At 48.4% G+C, this 20,690-nt stretch overlaps 1 protein-coding gene across 1 annotated transcript in view; it reads right to left on the minus strand.

Annotated features, from left to right (window-relative positions):
* The window catches only part of LOC134929515 (antibacterial peptide PMAP-23-like), a 154,170-nt gene extending 138,012 nt beyond the window's left edge, over positions 1-16,158 (minus strand). The window contains exon 1 of the mRNA XM_063925114.1: positions 15,936-16,158. Within this exon, the coding sequence (XP_063781184.1) occupies positions 15,936-16,124 (189 nt within the window). The 5' untranslated portion in view covers positions 16,125-16,158. The remainder of the gene's footprint in view (positions 1-15,935) is intronic.
* Positions 16,159-20,690: the final 4,532 nt, after the last annotated feature.

Genomic DNA, 20,690 nt, shown 5'->3' on the forward strand with positions numbered 1-20,690 from the left:
ATCACAGCTACATTACATGGCAGGGCTACACACCAACATCACAGCTACATTACACGGCAGGATAACACCGACATCACACATACATTACACGGCAGGGCTACACACCAACATCACAGCTACATTACATGGCAGGGCTACACACCGACATCACACATACATTACACGGCAGGGCTACACACCAACATCACACATACATTACACGGCAGGGCTACACACCAACATCACAGCTACATTACATGGCAGGGCTACACACCGACATCACAGCTACATTACACGGCAGGGCTACACACCAACATCACAGCTACATTACACGGCAGGGCTACACACCGACATCACACATACATTACACGGCAGGGCTACACACCGACATCACACATCCATTACACGGCAGGGCTACACACCAACATCACAGCTACATTACACGACAGGGCTACACACCAACATCACAGCTACATTACACGGCAGGGCTACACCGACATCACACATACATTACACGGCAGGGCTACACACCGACATCACACATACATTACACGGCAGGGCTACACACCGACATCACACATACATTACACGGCAGGGCTACACACCGACATCACACATACATTACACGGCAGGATAACACCGACATCACACATACATTACACGGCAGGGCTACACACCAACATCACACATACATTACACGGCAGGGCTACACACCAACATCACAGCTACATTACACGGCAGGGCTACACACCGACATCACAGCTACATTACACGGCAGGGCTACACACCAACATCACAGCTACATTACACGGCAGGGCTACACACCGACATCACACATCCATTACACGGCAGGGCTACACACCGACATCACACATCCATTACACGGCAGGGCTACACACCAACATCACAGCTACATTACACGGCAGGGCTACACACCAACATCACAGCTACATTACACGGCAGGGCTACACCGACATCACACATACATTACACGGCAGGGCTACACACCGACATCACACATACATTACACGGCAGGGCTACACACCGACATCACACATACATTACACGGCAGGGCTACACACCGACATCACACATACATTACACGGCAGGATAACACCGACATCACACATACATTACACGGCAGGGCTACACACCGACATCACACATACATTACACGGCAGGATAACACCGACATCACACATACATTACACGGCAGGGCTACACACCGACATCACACATACATTACACGGCAGGGCTACACACCGACATCACACATACATTACACGGCAGGGCTACACACCGACATCACACATACATTACACGGCAGGGCTACACACCAACATCACACATACATTACACGGCAGGATAACACCGACATCACACCTACATTACACGGCAGGATAACACCGACATCACACATACATTACACGGCAGGGCTACACATCGACATCACACATACATTACACGGCAGGGCTACACACCGACATCACAGCTACATTACACGGCAAGGCTACACACCAACATCACAGCTACATTACACGGCAGGATAACACCGACATCACACATACATTACACGGCAGGGCTACACATCGACATCACACATACATTACACGGCAGGATAACACCGACATCACACATACATTACACGGCAGGGCTACACACCGACATCACAGCTACATTACACGGCAGGATAACACCGACATCACACATACATTACACGGCAGGGCTACACACCGACATCACAGCTACATTACACGGCAGGGCTACACACCAACATCACACCTACATTACACGGCAGGGCTACTCACCAACATCACACATACATTACACGGCAGGGCTACACACCGACATCACAGCTACATTACATGGCAGGGCTACACACCAACATCACACATACATTACACGGCAGGGCTACACACCGACATCACACATACATTACACGGCAGGGCTACACACCAACATCACAGCTACATTACATGGCAGGGCTACACACCAACATCACACATACATTACACGGCAGGGCTACACACCGACATCACAGCTACATTACATGGCAGGGCTACACACCAACATCACAGCTACATTACATGGCAGGGCTACACACCGACATCACACATACATTACACGGCAGGGCTACACACCAACATCACACCTACATTACACGGCAGGGCTACACACCGACATCACACATACATTACACGGCAGGGCTACACACCAACATCACACATACATTACACGGCAGGGCTACACACCAACATCACAGCTACATTACACGGCAGGGCTACACACCAACATCACAGCTACATTACACGGCAGGACTACACACCAACATCACACCTACATTGCACGGCAGGGCTACACACCGACATCACACATACATTACACGGCAGGGCTACACACCGACATCACAGCTACATTACACGGCAGGATAACACCGACATCACACCTACATTACACGGCAGGGCTACACACCGACATTACAGCTACATTACACGGCAGGGCTACACACCGACATCACACATACATTACACGGCAGGGCTACACACCGACATCACACATACATTACACGGCAGGGCTACACACCAACATCACAGCTACATTACACGGCAGGATAACACCGACATCACACATACATTACACGGCAGGGCTACACACCGACATCACACCTACATTACACGGCAGGATAACACCGACATCACACATACATTACACGGCAGGGCTACACACCGACATCACACATACATTACACGGCAGGGCTACACACCGACATCACACATACATTACACGGCAGGGCTACACACCGACATCACACATACATTACACGGCAGGGCTACACACCGACATCACACATACATTACACGGCAGGGCTACACACCGACATCACACATACATTACACGGCAGGGCTACACACCAACATTACACGGCAGGGCTACACACCAACATCACAGCTACATTACACGGCAGGGCTACACACCAACATCACACATACATTACACGGCAGGGCTACACACCGACATCACACATACATTACACGGCAACATCACACATACATTACACGGCAGGGCTACACACCAACATCACACATACATTACACGGCAGGGCTACACACCGACATCACAGCTACATTACACGGCAGGGCTACACACCGACATCACACCTACATTACACGGCAGGATAACACCGACATCACACATACATTACACGGCAGGGCTACACACCAACATCACACATACATTACACGGCAGGATAACACCGACATCACACATACATTACACGGCAGGGCTACACACCAACATCACACATACATTACACGGCAGGACTACACACCAACATCACAGCTACATTACACGGCAGGGCTACACACCGACATCACACATACATTACACGGCGGGGCTACACACCGACATCACACATACATTACACGGCAGGGCTACACACCAACATCACAGCTACATTACACGGATTAGATGTATTTGACCCCTCCTGACTCCATTCCCTTTATACCACCATCATAGACCCAAGGTCCAAATTCTGACAGCAGGGAATCCAGGAGCTGTAGGGTAATTTGTGGGACAGCGGGGGGCTCAGATGAAAAACAGTCGGCATCTATGATTTTGGGTTGCAGTCTAGACCCCTGGGTTGAACTTTTGTCACAATTGCACTATGCTTCTATTAAATTGACCTCTATATTGTGCATTTGCCCGATCTATAGAGGAGCTTACATTCAAGTGCCTGAAACATCACAGATCAATATTATTTCCCCTATAGTAAATGTGAACCTGTTAGAAGGTCTGTTTGTCCATAGCCATGTGCAGCAGGGGTTAAGTGCCTGTCTCCGCTGGTTGTATTTTACATATCTTATTTCTCCAGCAGAACAAGCTAGAACTGCAGCTGCACTAAATCTAACACCCTAGGGCATTGTTTCCCAACCACGGTCCTCAAGGCACACCAACAGTGCAGGTTTTAGTGATATCCAGGCTGCAGCACAGTTGGTTAAATCAAAATAACTGAGCTACTAATTAAGTCACCTGTGCTTAAGCCTGGATATCACTAAAACCTGCACTGTTAGTGTGCCTTGAGGACCGTGGTTGGGAAACACTGCCCTAGGGTGTGTAACAATTAACATGAGACAGAGACCATTCACAGGGCAAAAGCCAGTGACATAGGGTGGGGGGTGAGGAAGGTTGAGCAGATAGGGTCAAGTCTGTGGACCTCTAGTGAAAGTGGAAGGGAGAGAGAGGAGCAGGAGATTGGGGGAGGGGAGGGGTAATGCCAGCTATAAAGGGAGATTGTGATTACACACTGCATGCAGGTCCTGGGGGCTGTGAATAAGACTTGCTGCTGTCACCTTGCTGCGTGTGAGCTGGAGTCTCACTGCTGTGCATTGTGCAGGCTGTGTCAGTTGTGTCTCGGGCAGTGTGAGCCGAGGCTGTACTTTAGCTCCTAATGTAGCCAGCCTCCGTCTTCTGTGCTTCTCTCCCTCTCTGGAGCTGTGACCGGCCGGGGAAGGGGGGGAGGAAAGGGGACTGGGCGTGCGGCCGGGAAGGCAGGCAGTCTGTTCTGGGTGTTGGTCGCTTACTCCCCTGCAATGGCAGTGCCGCATCCCACAACTCCGCAGTTGCCGAAAAGTATCAGGACTCGCGTCACGCATGCGCAGGCTGAATTCTTGACCGGGAAATTGGGAATCCGGGAGGATTATTTCATTTTCCGGGGCAGCGGGGGCTCCACAGTGAACCGGGAGTCTCCCGCAGGATGCGGGAGGGTAGGCAACTATGGGTTGATATTGCTAACTGAGAGCACAGTGCGCTTCTATAGCTTGTATGGTGCACCGCACGCTAGTCGCAGCACTGCATGGCAAAGAAGAGAGTTTAAGACAGAAGCCAACATAGGAGAGATCCCAGGTACTGGAGCTCACCCGCACAGCGTTGCAGCCAGCTGCGGGCAGACAGGTGGGTCAGATACATTGCCCTGGGAGCTGTCTACTGTTTCACTGGAGCAGCACAGCACTGCCAGTAAAAAAAACAACAACCCTTTTTCTCTGTAACTCCTTGGCGCCACCTCAAATCCTGCAACCAGGGCGCATGCCCCCTTAGCCCCCCCTAGTTACTGCCCTGCTGCAGGAGAGGCAGATATAACATGTGCAGAGAGAGTTAGATTTGGGTGTGGTGTGTTCAATCTGCAATCTAATTTGCAGTGTAAAAATAAAGCAGACAGTATTTACCCTGCACAGAAACAAAATAACCCACCCAAATCTAACTCTCTCTGCACATGTTATATCTGCCCCCCTGCAGTGCACATGGTTTTGCCCAACTGCTAACAAAATTCCTGCTGCGATCAACTTGGAATTACCCCCATAGGACAAGACCTGGAAACCGCCAGCTCTGAGTTGGAACAAAATGCAACTCTTCTTTTTTTTTTTTTCTTTTTTGTTAGTAAAAATTCCCATGTGCCCCAGCAGAGAATGGCCCAAAATGTGCCCTTCCTCCATCTTGTTTCAATAATCAGTCTCTGCAAATTAGCGACATGTTTGCCCTGTTCCATTATTGTACAGTGCTGGCAGCCATTGGCCTGTAAAGTGAAGATGATCTGCGATGAAATGTTGCGCTAACTGTGATCTGCGGCAAAATATTTATAGATACAATCTATGATTTCCCCTTCTCATTCACTGTTCCCAGAACTACCATTCAGCGCTGTGCTTTGAGCTGGTATGGAGAATATTAAATTAATGGGGTAATTCAGACCTGATTGCTAGGGTGCGTTTTTTGCAGCCCTGCGATCAGGTAGTCGCCGCCTACAAGGGGAGGGTATGGTGTGTGTGCAGGTGTGCAATTGCATTTGTAGCAGAACTGCACAAACATCAGTTTGTGCAGTTTCTGCTCAGCCCAGGACTTTCTCTGCTGCTGCGATGGTTTACTGGTGATTGGGGCCGGAGTTGACATCAGACACCCTCCCTCCAAATGCCTGGTCCCTCCTGCGTTTTCCCAGACACTCCTGCAAAAAGGTCAGTTGCCACCCACCAACGGCCTCTTCCTGTCAATCACCTTGCGATCGCCCATGCGAACGCTTTTTTTGCACCATCCCGTCGCTATGCACCAATGCCCAGTGGAGTCATCCGAAGCACCGGCGCATTGCGGTGCATACAATTGCGTAGTTCGGATCTGATTGCAGGCTGGAGAAAACGCAGCCTAGTAATCAGGTCTGAATCGGCCCATAAATACTTTTTCTTATTGCTAATATTGGTAAATTCTGCTGATTATTGATTTATTGATAAAACACGATCTACTCCCTGAAGATACATATTGACATATCCAGAGGGTATAAATACCCTTATACGCATTGTACACCATGGCACACTATGACATGGTATAATATACCAAGTTGCAAGAGTGTGCAATACCGCTTTTCAAATGGCAGATGGCGCTCTTCCAAAAATGTACTGCGCATGCACCCAACAGCCATTGGCAAGAAACCTTTACACTAGGCCTAACCACAACAAAAAATTGTCTTGGCTCATGGCTTGACGCCACTTGACAACCCTTGTGAAAGCACAAGCGCCCACATTGGAGCGAAATGCGTCAGGGCTAAACCGGCTATTTCTCTACACTTATATCTCTGGGATTATGCAGACTTGTATCCATTCTGTCTGTATAACTGCAATTTGGGAAACAGCAAATTTGTGTCCGGACTCTGGAGCAGCTGCACAGCATTTGGCTAATCTGCGATTGGATTGTCTAGCGGCGGGCCAAATACATCATCCGCTCGTATCATCTGGGCTGTGAGTCATGCTGGCGCCGGTTATACAGAGGAGCGCCAATTAGAACTGCGCAATTACAAATGTAAAATCCCTGATAGAGTAACGTCGGGAGTGAGTGGCAATTAGTCTTCTAGTAAAATCAGATCGCTTCTCTTCTATGCTGAGCTGATTAATGCACCTATATAATCACATTTATGTCATTGCTAATTATACTGAACATTTTATATGTGTATTTTATATGATTTCAGGTAAAAGTGTCTTGTCTGTTTAATCTGCCATTATAAGCTTCTAAGAATAAGCGCAGTACCATCAGGATTTTTAGGGCATGTTTTTTTTGGGGTGTCCACAGCGACCAGACAGGGAGATCCTGACTACCTGCTCCCATGTTCCTCTAAGCTGCACAAACCACCCACAACAGTAGAGGACACAGGGGGTAATTCCGAGATTTAGCACAGCTACGATCAGTCACACAGACATGTGGGGGGACGCCCAACACAGGGCTAGTCCGCCCCGCATGTTAGTCCCTCCCCCGTCGCACAAGTACAAAAAGCATAACACAGCGGCGATGCTTTTGTACTCCAGGAGTAGCTCCCGACCAGCGCAACTCCTGCACGCTGACCGGGAGCTACTCATCGCTGCCCGGATCGCAACAGCTGCGTGTGACATCACTCAGCCGCCGTGGCCCGCCCCCGGCACAGCCCAGCCCATGCCCCTAAACGGCGGCTTAACATCGCCGTCCCGCATCCTCCCACCCAGCGACAGCCTCTGCCTGTCAATCAGACAATGGCCATCGCTGGGCTACGACAGTCATTGGCTGTCTGCCATGTGCCGGTGCACTGCTGCGCCAGTGAATGCGCAGTTCAGACCTGCACAGCACCGATCAGCTCTGAATTAGGCCCACAGTGTGACCAGTGTAACAGAGGACACCAGCATCTACACTGCGATATAGTACAATATTACAGTACAGTCAGCGTCTTGTGAGACTGCTGCATCTGACAGTGTACACAGGGGCGGAACTACCATTGGTGCAGCAGGGCCCCTTGGGGAATATGGGGCCCGCTGCTGCCCAGACCAGCAATGAGTGTTCCCCTGGGCCACCGCATGACCATTTTGAACAAAGTCAGATGACTGGCTCATCAAATAGTGCAGGGTGGGTCCCAATGCATGAGGAACCTGCCTTTTACCTCAGGGAGGGGGGTTCACCTTGAGTTTGGGCAGCCGCATCAGTTTGCCACCTGAGCCGGACTAATAGGGAGGATGGGTCGGTCTGATTATCGCAGGAGCGTACTGCCTGAATCCCAGCTGCCTGTGAATTAAAGGACGCTCACAGCCGGTGTAATATGTGATGTTATAGCCTGCCGGACTGAGGAAAGCACAGGAGGTGACGCCCCCTCTCACAGACAGGGCAGGGGCCGCTGTGTTCCCACTGTTGGAAATGATGTGTGTGCAGGTGTTATATAGGCTCGAACCAGTGGATGACTCAAACTATGAACAGCCCTGTTACTTAGCCGGTGGTGTTGGCTTATTGATAGATAGCAGGTACAGCCGTACTCACTGTTATATGTACACTGGTGATGGAGCGGAGCTTGGATGGATCGGGGTGTCATACAGCTCACCAGCTGGTGAGTGTATACTGCAAATGGGTGGCGGTGCAAGGATGCTGGAACAGCTTTATGGCAGGTGTTAACTAGGTCTCTCATCATAAGAACTACAATAAGTAGGAGACTTCTGTCCCCAATCATGTCATTACATCATCTTATACAGTAAAGAAATAAGAAAGAATATGGCTCCTGCATATTCTCAATAGTGATCTTGGCAGCCATCTTGGGATAGGGCATGAGACCTCTCTGGAGGACAGGAAGACTAGAGTCTGTGCAGTAGAACACTTCTTTCAACATCCTCCCCCACCAAGGAACATACCCCCTAATCTCCACACAGGACAGGACGGTGTGACTGTACCCCTGTCTCCCTCTCCCTGTCACCCACTGCCTCTCCTTGTTACCTGTTACCTTTCCCTGTCACTCTGTGCCTCTCTCTGTTAACCACTGCCTTTCCCTGTCACCCACCGAATCTCCTTGTTACCTGTTACCTCTCTGTCACTCTGTGCCTCTCTCTGCCACCCACTGCTTCTCCCTGTTACCTACTGCTTCTCCTTGTTACCTGTTACTTCTCTCTGCCACCCTCTGCCAGCCACTGCCTCTCCCCATCACCCACTGATATATGACATATTATTAACTTGGAGTGAGTCAGAGTGGGCCCAGGTGCAAAGTATATTTTGCACCTGGGCCCACCACTTACAAGTTCCGCCACTGAGTATACAATCTTATCTATCAGAAAAAAACATACTGAATACTGTACTGTAAGTGCACACTATATATGTCATTATTTTACTGTATGGACTTCATTTTGTCTGTGTATTTTAGGTGTTATGTAATAAATGCTTTAAACAAAAGCATATTTACACTATAGTATATAGCGTTTTCCTCCCCCTGAAGCCGATTAATAAATAAGTGTGCCTCTATTGTGAACTTCTGGACATATACCCTGTGTGGCAGCAGGTAGGTTATATTGTGAGCTTCTGGACATATACCCTGTGTGGCATCAGGTAGGTTATATTGTGAGCTTCCCGACATATACCCTGTGTGGCAGCAGGTAGGTTATATTGTGAGCTTCTGGACATATACCCTGTGTGGCATCAGGTAGGTTATATTGTGAGCTTCCCGACATATACCCTGTGTGGCAGCAGGTAGGTTATATTGTGAGCTTCTGGACATATACCCTGTGTGGCAGCAGGTAGGTTATATTGTGAACTTCTGGACATATACCCTGTGTGGCAGCAGGTAGGTTTTATAGTGAGCTTCTGGACATATACCCTGTGTGGCAACAGGTAGGTTATATTGTGAGCTTCTGGACATATACCCTTTGTGGCAGCAGGTAGGTTATATTGTGAGCTTCTGGACATATACCCTGTGTGGCAGCAGGTAGGTTATATTGTGAGCTTCTGGACATATACCCTGTGTGGCAGCAGGTAGGTTATATTGTGAGCTTCTGGACATATACCCTTTGTGGCAGCAGGTAGGTTATATTGAGAGCTTCTGGACATATACCCTGTGTGGCAACAGGTAGGTTATATTGTGAGCTTCTGGACTTATACCCTTTGTGGCAGCAGGTAGGTTATATTGTGAGCTTCTGGACATATACCCTGTGTGGCAACAGGTAGGTTATATTGTGAGCTTCTGGACATATACCCTGTGTGGCAGCAGGTAGGTTATATTGTGAGCTTCTGGACATATACCCTGTGTGGCAGCAGGTAGGTTATATTGAGAGCTTCTGGACATACACCCTGTGTGGCAGCAGGTAGGTTATATTGTGAGCTTCCGGACATATACCCTGTGTGGCAGCAGGTAGGTTATATTGAGAGCTTCTGGACATATACCCTGTGTGGCAGCAGGTAGGTTATATTGTGAGCTTCAGGACATACACCCTGTGTGGCAGCAGGTAGGTTATATTGTGAGTTCATTCTAGCATCCTTCCTCCGCAGACATCACAGTGTGACCCACAAACTCATGAACCCCCTCAATATAAATGGTATTTGAGCTACGGCCCACAGTTTGGAGCTTTCAGATGTAGCCATTAATGTCTTACCTTGGTCATAGCGGAGCATTTTATGTCATCTTTGTCTTTCTCGGCCAAGCGGACCGTGCAAGCTTTAACCTCCTGCAAAACCCAATACAGCAAAATTACCAAATTACTGTACCCCCAACTGCACATGGTATTCGTTCAGATGGTCGACCATGTTATGGTCGACAGTCATTAGGTCGACCACTATTGGTGGACATTGACATGGTCGGGAACCACTGCACATTATCTGAGCACACATTATATAACAGATAGTTTGCACAAGGCTGGAACATGGAGTTACTTCACAGCCCAAATAAAATTAGAACAATGGAATGAGAGGCAGAGGCCTTTTGTGAGATGACAGTATTTCACATAAGTAGTGAGAATGTCCTACAGACACTGTCCTTTTACCCTCCCATGCCAACCTCTTCAGCTACGGGCAATGGCCTAATTCAGGCCTGATTGTAGATGTGCTAAATTTATTACAGGGCTAGTCCACCCCGCATGTCAGGCCTGACCCACCCCTGCACAAGTACAGAAGTATGGCACAGCGGTGATGCTTTTGTACTGGAAGAGTAGCTCCCTGCACGATGGCAGGGAGCTACTCGTCGCTGCCCGTGTTGCAGCAGCTGCGTTGCCCGGACCGCGCCCCCTAAATGGCGCCCCCCTTCCCGCTCAGCGATTAGGCAGAGGTGCCCCCTCCCGCCCAGCGATCAGGTCTGGATTACCCCCAATGTTCCCTGAGTTAGTATGTGACTAGGAACCTACATTGTCACACGTGTCTGAGAAAGAAAGGTCTCATGGTCTGTATCAGCTAATGCATTCATTGATACATCATCTTAGAAAGTTCTATTAAATCCTTTTCCTAAGAAAGTTGATCTGTTTATGCGTTATCTTAACAAATTCCTAACACTGAGTGGCATATGTACAGTATTTTTTATTTAAATCATACTCCTGATTGACTGCTACTGTATACCGTACATAACTCATATGATAAGAAGATTAATATTGTTGTTTACCGTCCCCCAAATATTGTAACATAATACTCACCCCATCTGGTCTGTAATCACATAGTGCTAAATCCCCTCTGCCCAATGTGGGGCACACAGTCTCCATGATTAAGATTTCCAATGACTGGGAATGTTTCTCCTTCTAAAAAGAGATTATTGGTAAATGTAAGACCCTGAGCTCTGACAATGCAATGATACAACCTCTTACCTGCTTGTGATTTTTTAAATGGGCTTCAGAAAAGTTTAAATGTTGGTAAAATACGTTGATCACATTGGTACTGTACGCATTGGTGGTAGTTGTGCTATTGGTACTGTATGCATTGGTGGTATTTGTGTTATGGGTACTGCACGCATTGGTGGTAGTTGTGCTATTGCTACTGTACACATTGGTGGTAGTTGTGCTATTGTACTGTATGCATTGGTGGTAGTTGTGCTATTGGTACTGTACGCATTGGTGGTAGTTGTGCTATTGTACTGTATGCATTGGTGGTAGTTGTGCTATTGGTACTGTACGCATTGGTGGTATTTGTGTTATGGGTACTGCACGCATTGGTGGTAGTTGTGCTATTGCTACTGTACACATTGGTGGTACTTGTGCTATTTGGGCTGTACTCATTGGTGGTATTTGTGCTATTGTACTGTACGCATTGGTGGTAGTTGTGCTATTGTACTGTATGCATTGGTGGTAGTTGTGCTTTTGTACTGTACGCATTGGTGGTAGTTGTGCTATTGTACTGTACGCATTGGTGGTAGTTGTGCTATTGGTACTGTACGCATTAGTGGCAGTTGTGCTATTGGTGCTGTACACATTAGTGGTAGTTGTCTTATTGGTACTGTATGCATTGGTGATAGTTGTCTTATTGGTACTGTATGCATTGGTGGTATTTGTGTTATGGGTACTGTACACATTGGTGGTATTTGTGTTATGGGTACTGCACGCATTGGTGGTAGTTGTGCTATTGCTACTGTACACATTGGTGGTACTTGTGCTATTTGGGCTGTACTCATTGGTGGTAGTTGTGCTATTGTACTGTACGCATTGGTGGTAGTTGTGCTATTGTACTGTATGCATTGGTGGTAGTTGTGCTATTGGTACTGTACGCATTGGTGGTATTTGTGTTATGGGTACTGTACACATTGGTGGTAGTTGTGCTATGGGTACTGTACGCATTGGTGGTAGTTTTGCTATTGTACTATATGCATTGGTGGTATTAGTTGTATGGGTACTGCACGCATTGGTGGTAGCTGTGCTATTGGTACTGTATGCATTGGTGGTATTTGTGTTATGGGTACTGTACGCATTGGTGGTATTTGTGTTATGGGTACTGTACGCATTGGTGGTAGTTGTGCTATGGGTACTGTACGCATTGGTGGTATTTATGTTATGGGTACCGTACGCATTGGTAGTAATTGTGTTATTATACTGTATGCATTGGTGGTAGTTGTGCTATTGGTACTGTACGCATTGGTGGTAGTTGTGCTATGGGTGCTGTACGCATTGGTGGTATTTGTGTTATGGGTACTGTACGCATTGGTGGTAGTTGTGCTATTGGTACTGTACGCATTGGTGGTAGTTGTGCTATGGGTACTGTATGCATTGGTGGTACATGTGCTATTGGTACTGTACGCATTGGTGGTAGTTGTGCTATGGGTGCTGTACGCATTGGTGGTAGTTGTGCTATTGGTACTGTACACATTGGTGGTTGTTGTGCTATGGGTACTGTACACATTGGTGGTACTTGTGCTATTGGTACTGTACGCATTGGTGGTAGTTGTGCTATTGGTACTGTACGCATTGGTGGTAGTCGTGGTATGGGTGCTGTACGCATTGGTGGTATTTGTGTTATGGGTACTGTACACATTAGTGGTATTTGTGTTATTAGTTATTTGTGGGTGATTCAGATCTGATCGTAGATGTGCTAAATTTACCACATCTACGATCAGTTACTTAAATTTGCGGGGGGATGCCCAGCACATGGCTAGTCCGCCCCGCATATCAGGCCCTGCCCCCCACCCCACCCCCGCATGGGTACAAAAGCATTGCATGGCAGCGATGCTTTTTGCACCCGCCGAGTAGCTCCTTGCCTGCACAGCCTAGCTAGCCGCCTGCACAGCCGCAGCGGTAAGCATTAGTACATCCCACCCTTAGTCAGAAACAACCTGAGAGATCTGTCTGGAAAGAGCAATTAACAGGCGTGGATGGGGACACTGCTTTGAAGTTGGATATCTCCGGTTCCCCAGGGCCGATTTTCATAAAATCTGGAACCCCTGGAAAAAGTCTAATGCCCTTATACTCCTGGGGCCTTTGGGCAACAGCCCATTGAGCCCATATGAAAAGACGGGCCTGAGGAGGACCCTATCTTTGCTCCCCTGATGAAGTCCCTGTAAGTGATGAAATGCGTAGGTAATTGCTTGGATTGCTGATAACCAACATTCTACTTACACTAGTCCCTGAAATAGTCTCCAACAAACTTCATCATCTTGCATTTACAGAAAGTGTTTTTTAGTTAAACCTTTTTTTTTTTCACAAGGGGTGTATCTATAGAGTGTGCAGAGAACATTGCGATGGTGGGTGCTATTAACCCAAATATCTGTGCATGCCCAATAGAGAGATCACTAGGAAACTGGCAGCAGCGCCATTTCCCACGATACTGTAATCGATGGGTAGTATGCTATGGCACAGTGCCAGAATCACCTAGATGCTTTCATGCTTTCACCAGTGAGAGGGGTGTGGGGGGAACACTGATTCTCTACACGGCCCCCTCCTCTCTTTAAACGCCCCTGTTTTTTATTAATGATCATGGGGGAAAATATTTTTTCTTGGATTCATTTTGATTTTACGAGCATAGGCCCTCATTCCGAGTCGTTCGCTCGTTCTTTTTCAACGCATCGCAGTGAAAATCCGCTTAGTACGCATGCGCAATGTTCGCACTGCGACTGCGCCAAGTAATTTTGCTATGAAGATAGGATTTTTACTCACGGCTTTTTCATCGCTCCGGCGATCGTAATGTGATTGACAGGAAATGGGTGTTACTGGGCGGAAACACGGCGTTTTATGGGCGTGTGGCTGAAAACGCTACCGTTTCCGGAAAAAACGCAGGAGTGGCCGGAGAAACGGGGGAGTGGTTGGGCGAACGCTGGGTGTGTTTGTGACGTCAAACCAGGAACGACAAGCACTGAACTGATCGCACAGGCAGAGTAAGTGTGGAGCTACTCTAAAACTGCTAAGTAGTTTGTGATCGCAATATTGCGAATACATCGGTCGCAATTTTAAGATGCTAAGATACACTCCCAGTAGGCGTAGGCTTAGCGTGTGTAACTCTGCTAAATTCGCATTGCGACCGATCAACTCGGAATGAGGGCCATAGCCAATTGTGCGTCTGCATCTCTTTCACGCGTTTCACAATCACACACGCACACATTCACACACAGACACACTTAATAAAAAAAGTTACTAATTAATCTTGTTTTAGCAGAATTGGCAGCTTACTGGGCTATGTAATAGGCTGTCTGTTATTGGCTGACGCCCCAAGATTCCATTGGATTATGTGGAAATAAGACCAAAAGATTGTAGGTATTATACCAGGAAACTTCTATGTATTTCTATTATAATTAACAGGGGCAACATTTTCAGTCATAATCAATTACCCGCTGGGTTTACCCCACAGCTACAGTAAATTAATATATCCCTATATATTCTATTATAGTGTGGGTATTACTACAGTATATATTTCTATTATATTGGTAACATTACTGTGCTTCTATTAGGGATGGCCGGGTGGTCTTCAGTTTGCCGGCTGTCAGGATCCCGGCGCACAGTATACCGGCGCCAGAATCCCGACAGCCGACATACCGACACTTTATTTCCCTCTTGGGGTCCACGACCCCCCTGGAGGAAGAATAAATAGCGTGGTGTGAGTAGCGCACCACCGTAGCCGTAGCATGGCGTGCGCAGCGAGCCTGCGAGGGGCTCATTTGCGCTCGTCACCCTGTCGGCATGCTGGCGGTCGGGATTCCGGCGCCGGTATGCTGGTCGCCGGGAGCCCGGCCACCGGCATCCAATACTACACCCGGTATGGCCATCAATGGCAATATGGTAAATTTCCATCAATGACTGCCAACTTTTGTAATAGGTGACCGTGAATGGTTTTCACAACCGATGGCCATCCCATTTCTTTCACTGACTGGTCCGTGGGCCAATCAGGGTACGGGGGCAGGACTGCACGGGTGTCAGGGCGTGGGGCTATGCTCCTTGTCCCACCACCTTGTTAGAAAAAACAAAACCATTTGCTTATGCCAGGCCATCAATGATTATGAACAATTGATGGTTGATGGCCATCGCTAGCTTATATAGCTCCTGTGTGTAACAGGGTACAGCAGGTATAATCATGCGTTTTGTCGCCCATTAGTAAAACGCTCAGTTCACAAATCAGAAATGAAAACATGGTGTAATGTGTGATAGATACGCAGCTTAGTAAATCTCCCACCAGTTACTGTATGTGACATCTTTACTGCAATTACTATATTTTACCACCCCAGAGATTAGACAGGCACTGCCCCCATACTGTACCTCCAGGAGTGCAGGGGGGACGTCATCCAGGGGTTTATATAGATACGGGACATTTTCCTCCAGGTTGAAGCGTTTCACGGCCTCTATTATCCGCGTGTCATCCTGGATGTCACGTCCCGAAGCCTGAGAGAGACAGCTGTCTAATGTGACTGCAGAGAGTAAGAGCAGAGACAGCCCCCAGCTCCTCATCTTGCGCTGTGTTAGAGGAATCCTCAGGTCTCGGGTTCTGTTCTCCACCTTTATTATACCGTGTACAGTTCCTCCTCCTGTAAGCCCATGTGTTGCAGGATGTGATATCATGTAGAGCCTGAGAATTGCTCCATCACTTACAGTACCACAGTATATTGCACACAAATCACTATACTGATGTTGTTGTAGGAGACTGTGTTCCCTTCAATTCAAAGGAATATACAGAAGTAGTGACGGTAAGTACCTGACCACAGCACTGACTTCTCACCTTTGTAAATGGCGGCAGTGTTAGGAAGTCAATTGTTAGCCACACTCTAAATGTTAATAGCCCCAGGGAGAGATGTATGAGACATTGGAGAGAGGTAAAGTGCCAGCCAATCCGCTCCTAACTGCCATGTTAAAGGCTGTGGTTGCAAAATAATATATATATATATATATATATATATATATATATATATATATATGATACAGTAGTTAGGAGCTGATTGGTTGTACTTTATCTCTCTCCACTTTATCTCTGTAAGTTTTGACACATCTCTCCCCAATGAGACAATGAGTTACCATTTATGCAGTCACTGACATCCCCAGATGTAGACTGTCAGCCCCCTGCTAATTACTGATCCTCTAGCAGTGGGCATGCAGGGAAGCCAGTGGTGGGACACAGTGGTGATAATCCTCTGACGGCAGCTGGTGTGAAGGGGTTGGTATACGGCCATGGACATAGGAAACAGACGCAGGATCCCCAAGTATCAATTTCACCCAGAGCCGGTTCTAGGCATAGGCAAACTAGGCAAATGCCTATGGCGTTTGGAATGCCATGGGGCACAAGACGCTTCTGCTGATTAAAATGATATGCGGCATGCCTATATTCTGTGTGCGACTTCAGCTGTATCTGCATACGAAATGCTATGTTACAGTGTATTCCTGGAAATCACTGTAATGTAGCATTTCACATGCAGATACAGCTGTAGTCACACACTGTCTAGCCATGCTGTATATCATTTTAAGAAGCTGCTTTTGCATCCTAGCCACATAGCAATGGTAATAAGATGCATTTTTGGCAAAAAAGGCTCCCAACGTTAACAGAGCTGCCAGCTGACTCCGACCAGGCATCTCCTACTGCATGGCGTATTGAGGCAAGATGTATGAGGACACATCTGTATCCAAGCAGAGGTAGAGGTCACAGTGTTAGCGGCCATGTGAGTGCTGTGTGCGGGTAGGTTGGTTGTGTAGTAGTATTCAGCATATGTGTAAGGGGCATTATGTGTGTCATGTGTATAAATGCATTCATAATGTGCGGCATATGTGTAAGGGGCACTGTAGGTATAACAGAATTAATAAAGGTTGGCATAATGTGTAAGGCGCATAATGTTTATAAGGACATTAATAATGTGGGTCATATGTGTAAGGTGCATTACTGTGTGGTATTATGTGTACACATGCATTACTAATGTGTGGCATTATGTGTATAAGGTGCTCTACTGTGTAGCGTAACATATAGAAAGGGCACTACTGTGTGGTCTAATGTGAATAAACAGCAATATGGTGTGGTGCAATGTGAATAAGGAGCAATTCAGTGTGATGTAATGTGAATTGGGGCACTACTGTGAGGTGTAATGTATATAAGGTAAAGTGGTGTGATGTAATGTGATTTCAGCTGTGCGCCGAATGTGCACACTGTTCCTATTTAAAATATAGGGGGTAGGAACACCAAAATGAGGACTGCTATGGGTGAGGGGTGATGGTGCGGGGAAAGGGGTGTAGGGTCAGATGCAGAACTAGTGGCGGTGCTAGGGGGCAACAGCCAAAATCTTGCCTGGGGCATCATATTAGTTAGGGCCGGCTCTGATTTCACCATCAATGCGTTTCGTACCCTGGTTCTTGAAAAAGTACCCTGGATCTGTATGAAACACTTTGTTTTTCTCTTTAGTTATACCATTACAGTATGCATGATAAATTATTCTAATTGTGACAGAAGCTGAGAGCAGAACAATATGAACATTTAGTCCACAGTGGGTGACATGTTCACAAGATAATCTCTACCAGGTATAAAGTACAATCGCTGTTTTGGCGTTACAGGTTACATACATTATGAATGCCTGTCACTATACAATTTGGCAAACAGTATGCCTTGCCGTACATATATGTGGTAGTGATGTGCAGTTCAGTTTTCCTGAAATACAAACACACCCGAACTTAGGGGTTCCGAATCAAATTGAGCCCCAGTTCGGAAACACTTTGGGGTCCCGAGTGGAACCGAATCCCGGCGGTTTGGAACTCTGATTTAAAACCAAACTCGGGCTTTGGATTGCATGTAAAGAGATCCAAATGACACGATTGAAGCTGTTTATGTCAATTTCTATTGTTTGTTTTGTTTTACATCGATGTTTATCGATGTTAAAGGAATCCAAAAACTAAATCCGAACCAAAACACTTGAGGGTGTTTTTGCCAAAACTGAAAAACCATGATTAATTAGAACCAGATCTAAAACACAGGGTTCTGCACAGCTGTAGTGTGTCGTAACCCCTCTCAGATGCTAGGCACTGGAGCACTGCCCTCTCAGATGCTAGGCACTGGAGCACCGCCCTCTCAGATGATAAGCACTGGAGCACCGCCCTCTCAGATGATAGGCACTGGAGCACTGCCCTCTCAGATGCTAGGCACTGGAGCACCGCCCTCTCAGATGATAAGCACTGGAGCACCGGCCCCTCAGATGATAGGCACTGGAGCACTGCCCTCTCAGATGATAGGCACTGGAGCACCGCCCTCTCAGATGATAGGCACTGGAGCACCGCCCTCTCAGATGCTAGGCACTGGAGCACCGCCCTCTCAGATGATAAGCACTGGAGCACCGGCCCCTCAGATGATAGGCACTGGAGCACCGCCCTCTCAGATGATAGGCACTGGAGCACTGCCCTCTCAGATGATAGGCACTGGAGCACTGCCCTCTCAGATGATAGGCACTGGAGCACCGCCCTCTCAGATGATAAGCACTGGAGCACCGCCCTCTCAGATGATAAGCACTGGAGCACCGCCCTCTCAGATGATAGGCGCTGGAGCACCGCCCTCTCAGATGATAAGCACTGGAGCACCGCCCTCTCAGATGATAGGCACTGGAGCACTGCCCTCTCAGATGCTAGGCACTGGAGCACCGCCCTCTCAGATGATAAGCACTGGAGCACCGGCCCCTCAGATGATAGGCACTGGAGCACTGCCCTCTCAGATGATAGGCACTGGAGCACCGCCCTCTCAGATGATAGGCACTGGAGCACTGCCCTCTCAGATGCTAGGCACTGGAGCACCGCCCTCTCAGATGATAAGCACTGGAGCACCGGCCCCTCAGATGATAGGCACTGGAGCACCGCCCTCTCAGATGATAGGCACTGGAGCACTGCCCTCTCAGATGATAGGCACTGGAGCACTGCCCTCTCAGATGATAGGCACTGGAGCACCGCCCTCTCAGATGATAGGCACTGGAGCACCGCCCTCTCAGATGATAGGCACTGGAGAAACCGCCCTCTCAGATGATAGGCACTGGAGCACCGCCCTCTCAGATGATAGGCACTGGAGCACCGCCCCTCAGATGAAAGGCACTGGAGCACTGCCCTCTCAGATGAAAGGCACTGGAGCACTGCCCTCTCAGATGCTAGGCACTGGAGCACCGCCCTCTCAGATAATAGGCACTGGAGCACTGCCCTCTCAGATGATAGGCACTGGAGCACCGCCCTCTCAGATGATAGGCACTGGAGCACCGCCCTCTCAGATGATAGGCACTGGAGCACTGCCCTCTCAGATGATAGGCACTGGAGAAACCGCCCTCTCAGATGATAGGCACTGGAGCACCGCCCTCTCAGATGATAGGCACTGGAGCACCGCCCTCTCAGATGATAAGCACTGGAGCACCGGCCCCTCAGATGATAGGCACTGGAGCACCGCCCTCTCAGATGATAGGCACTGGAGCACCGCCCTCTCAGATGATAAGCACTGGAGCACCGGCCCCTCAGATGATAGGCACTGGAGCACCGCCCTCTCAGATAATAGGCACTGGAGCACTGCCCTCTCAGATGATAGGCACTGGAGAAACCACCCTCTCAGATGATAGGCACTGGAGCACCGCCCTCTCAGATGATAGGCACTGGAGCACCGCCCCTCAGATGAAAGGCACTGGAGCACCGGCCCCTCAGATGAAAGGCACTGGAGCACTGCCCTCTCAGATGAAAGGCACTGGAGCACCGGCCCCTCAGATGAAAGGCACTGGAGCACTGCCCTCTCAGATGATAGGCACTGGAGCACCGCCCTCTCAGATGATAGGCACTGGAGCACCGCCCCTTAGATGAAAGGCACTGGAGCACCGCCCCTCAGATGAAAGGCACTGGAGCACTGCCCTCTCAGATGATAGGCACTGGAGCACTGCCCTCTCAGATGATAGGCACTGGAGCACCGCTCTCTCAGATGCTAGGCACTGGAGCACTGCCCTCTCAGATGATAAGCACTGGAGCACCGCCCTTTCAGATGATAAGCACTGGAGCACTGCCCTCTCAGATGAAAGGCACTGGAGCACCGGC

The sequence above is a fragment of the Pseudophryne corroboree genome, chromosome 5 (assembly GCF_028390025.1).
Source record: "Pseudophryne corroboree isolate aPseCor3 chromosome 5, aPseCor3.hap2, whole genome shotgun sequence".
NCBI classification, from domain to species: domain Eukaryota; kingdom Metazoa; phylum Chordata; class Amphibia; order Anura; family Myobatrachidae; genus Pseudophryne; species Pseudophryne corroboree.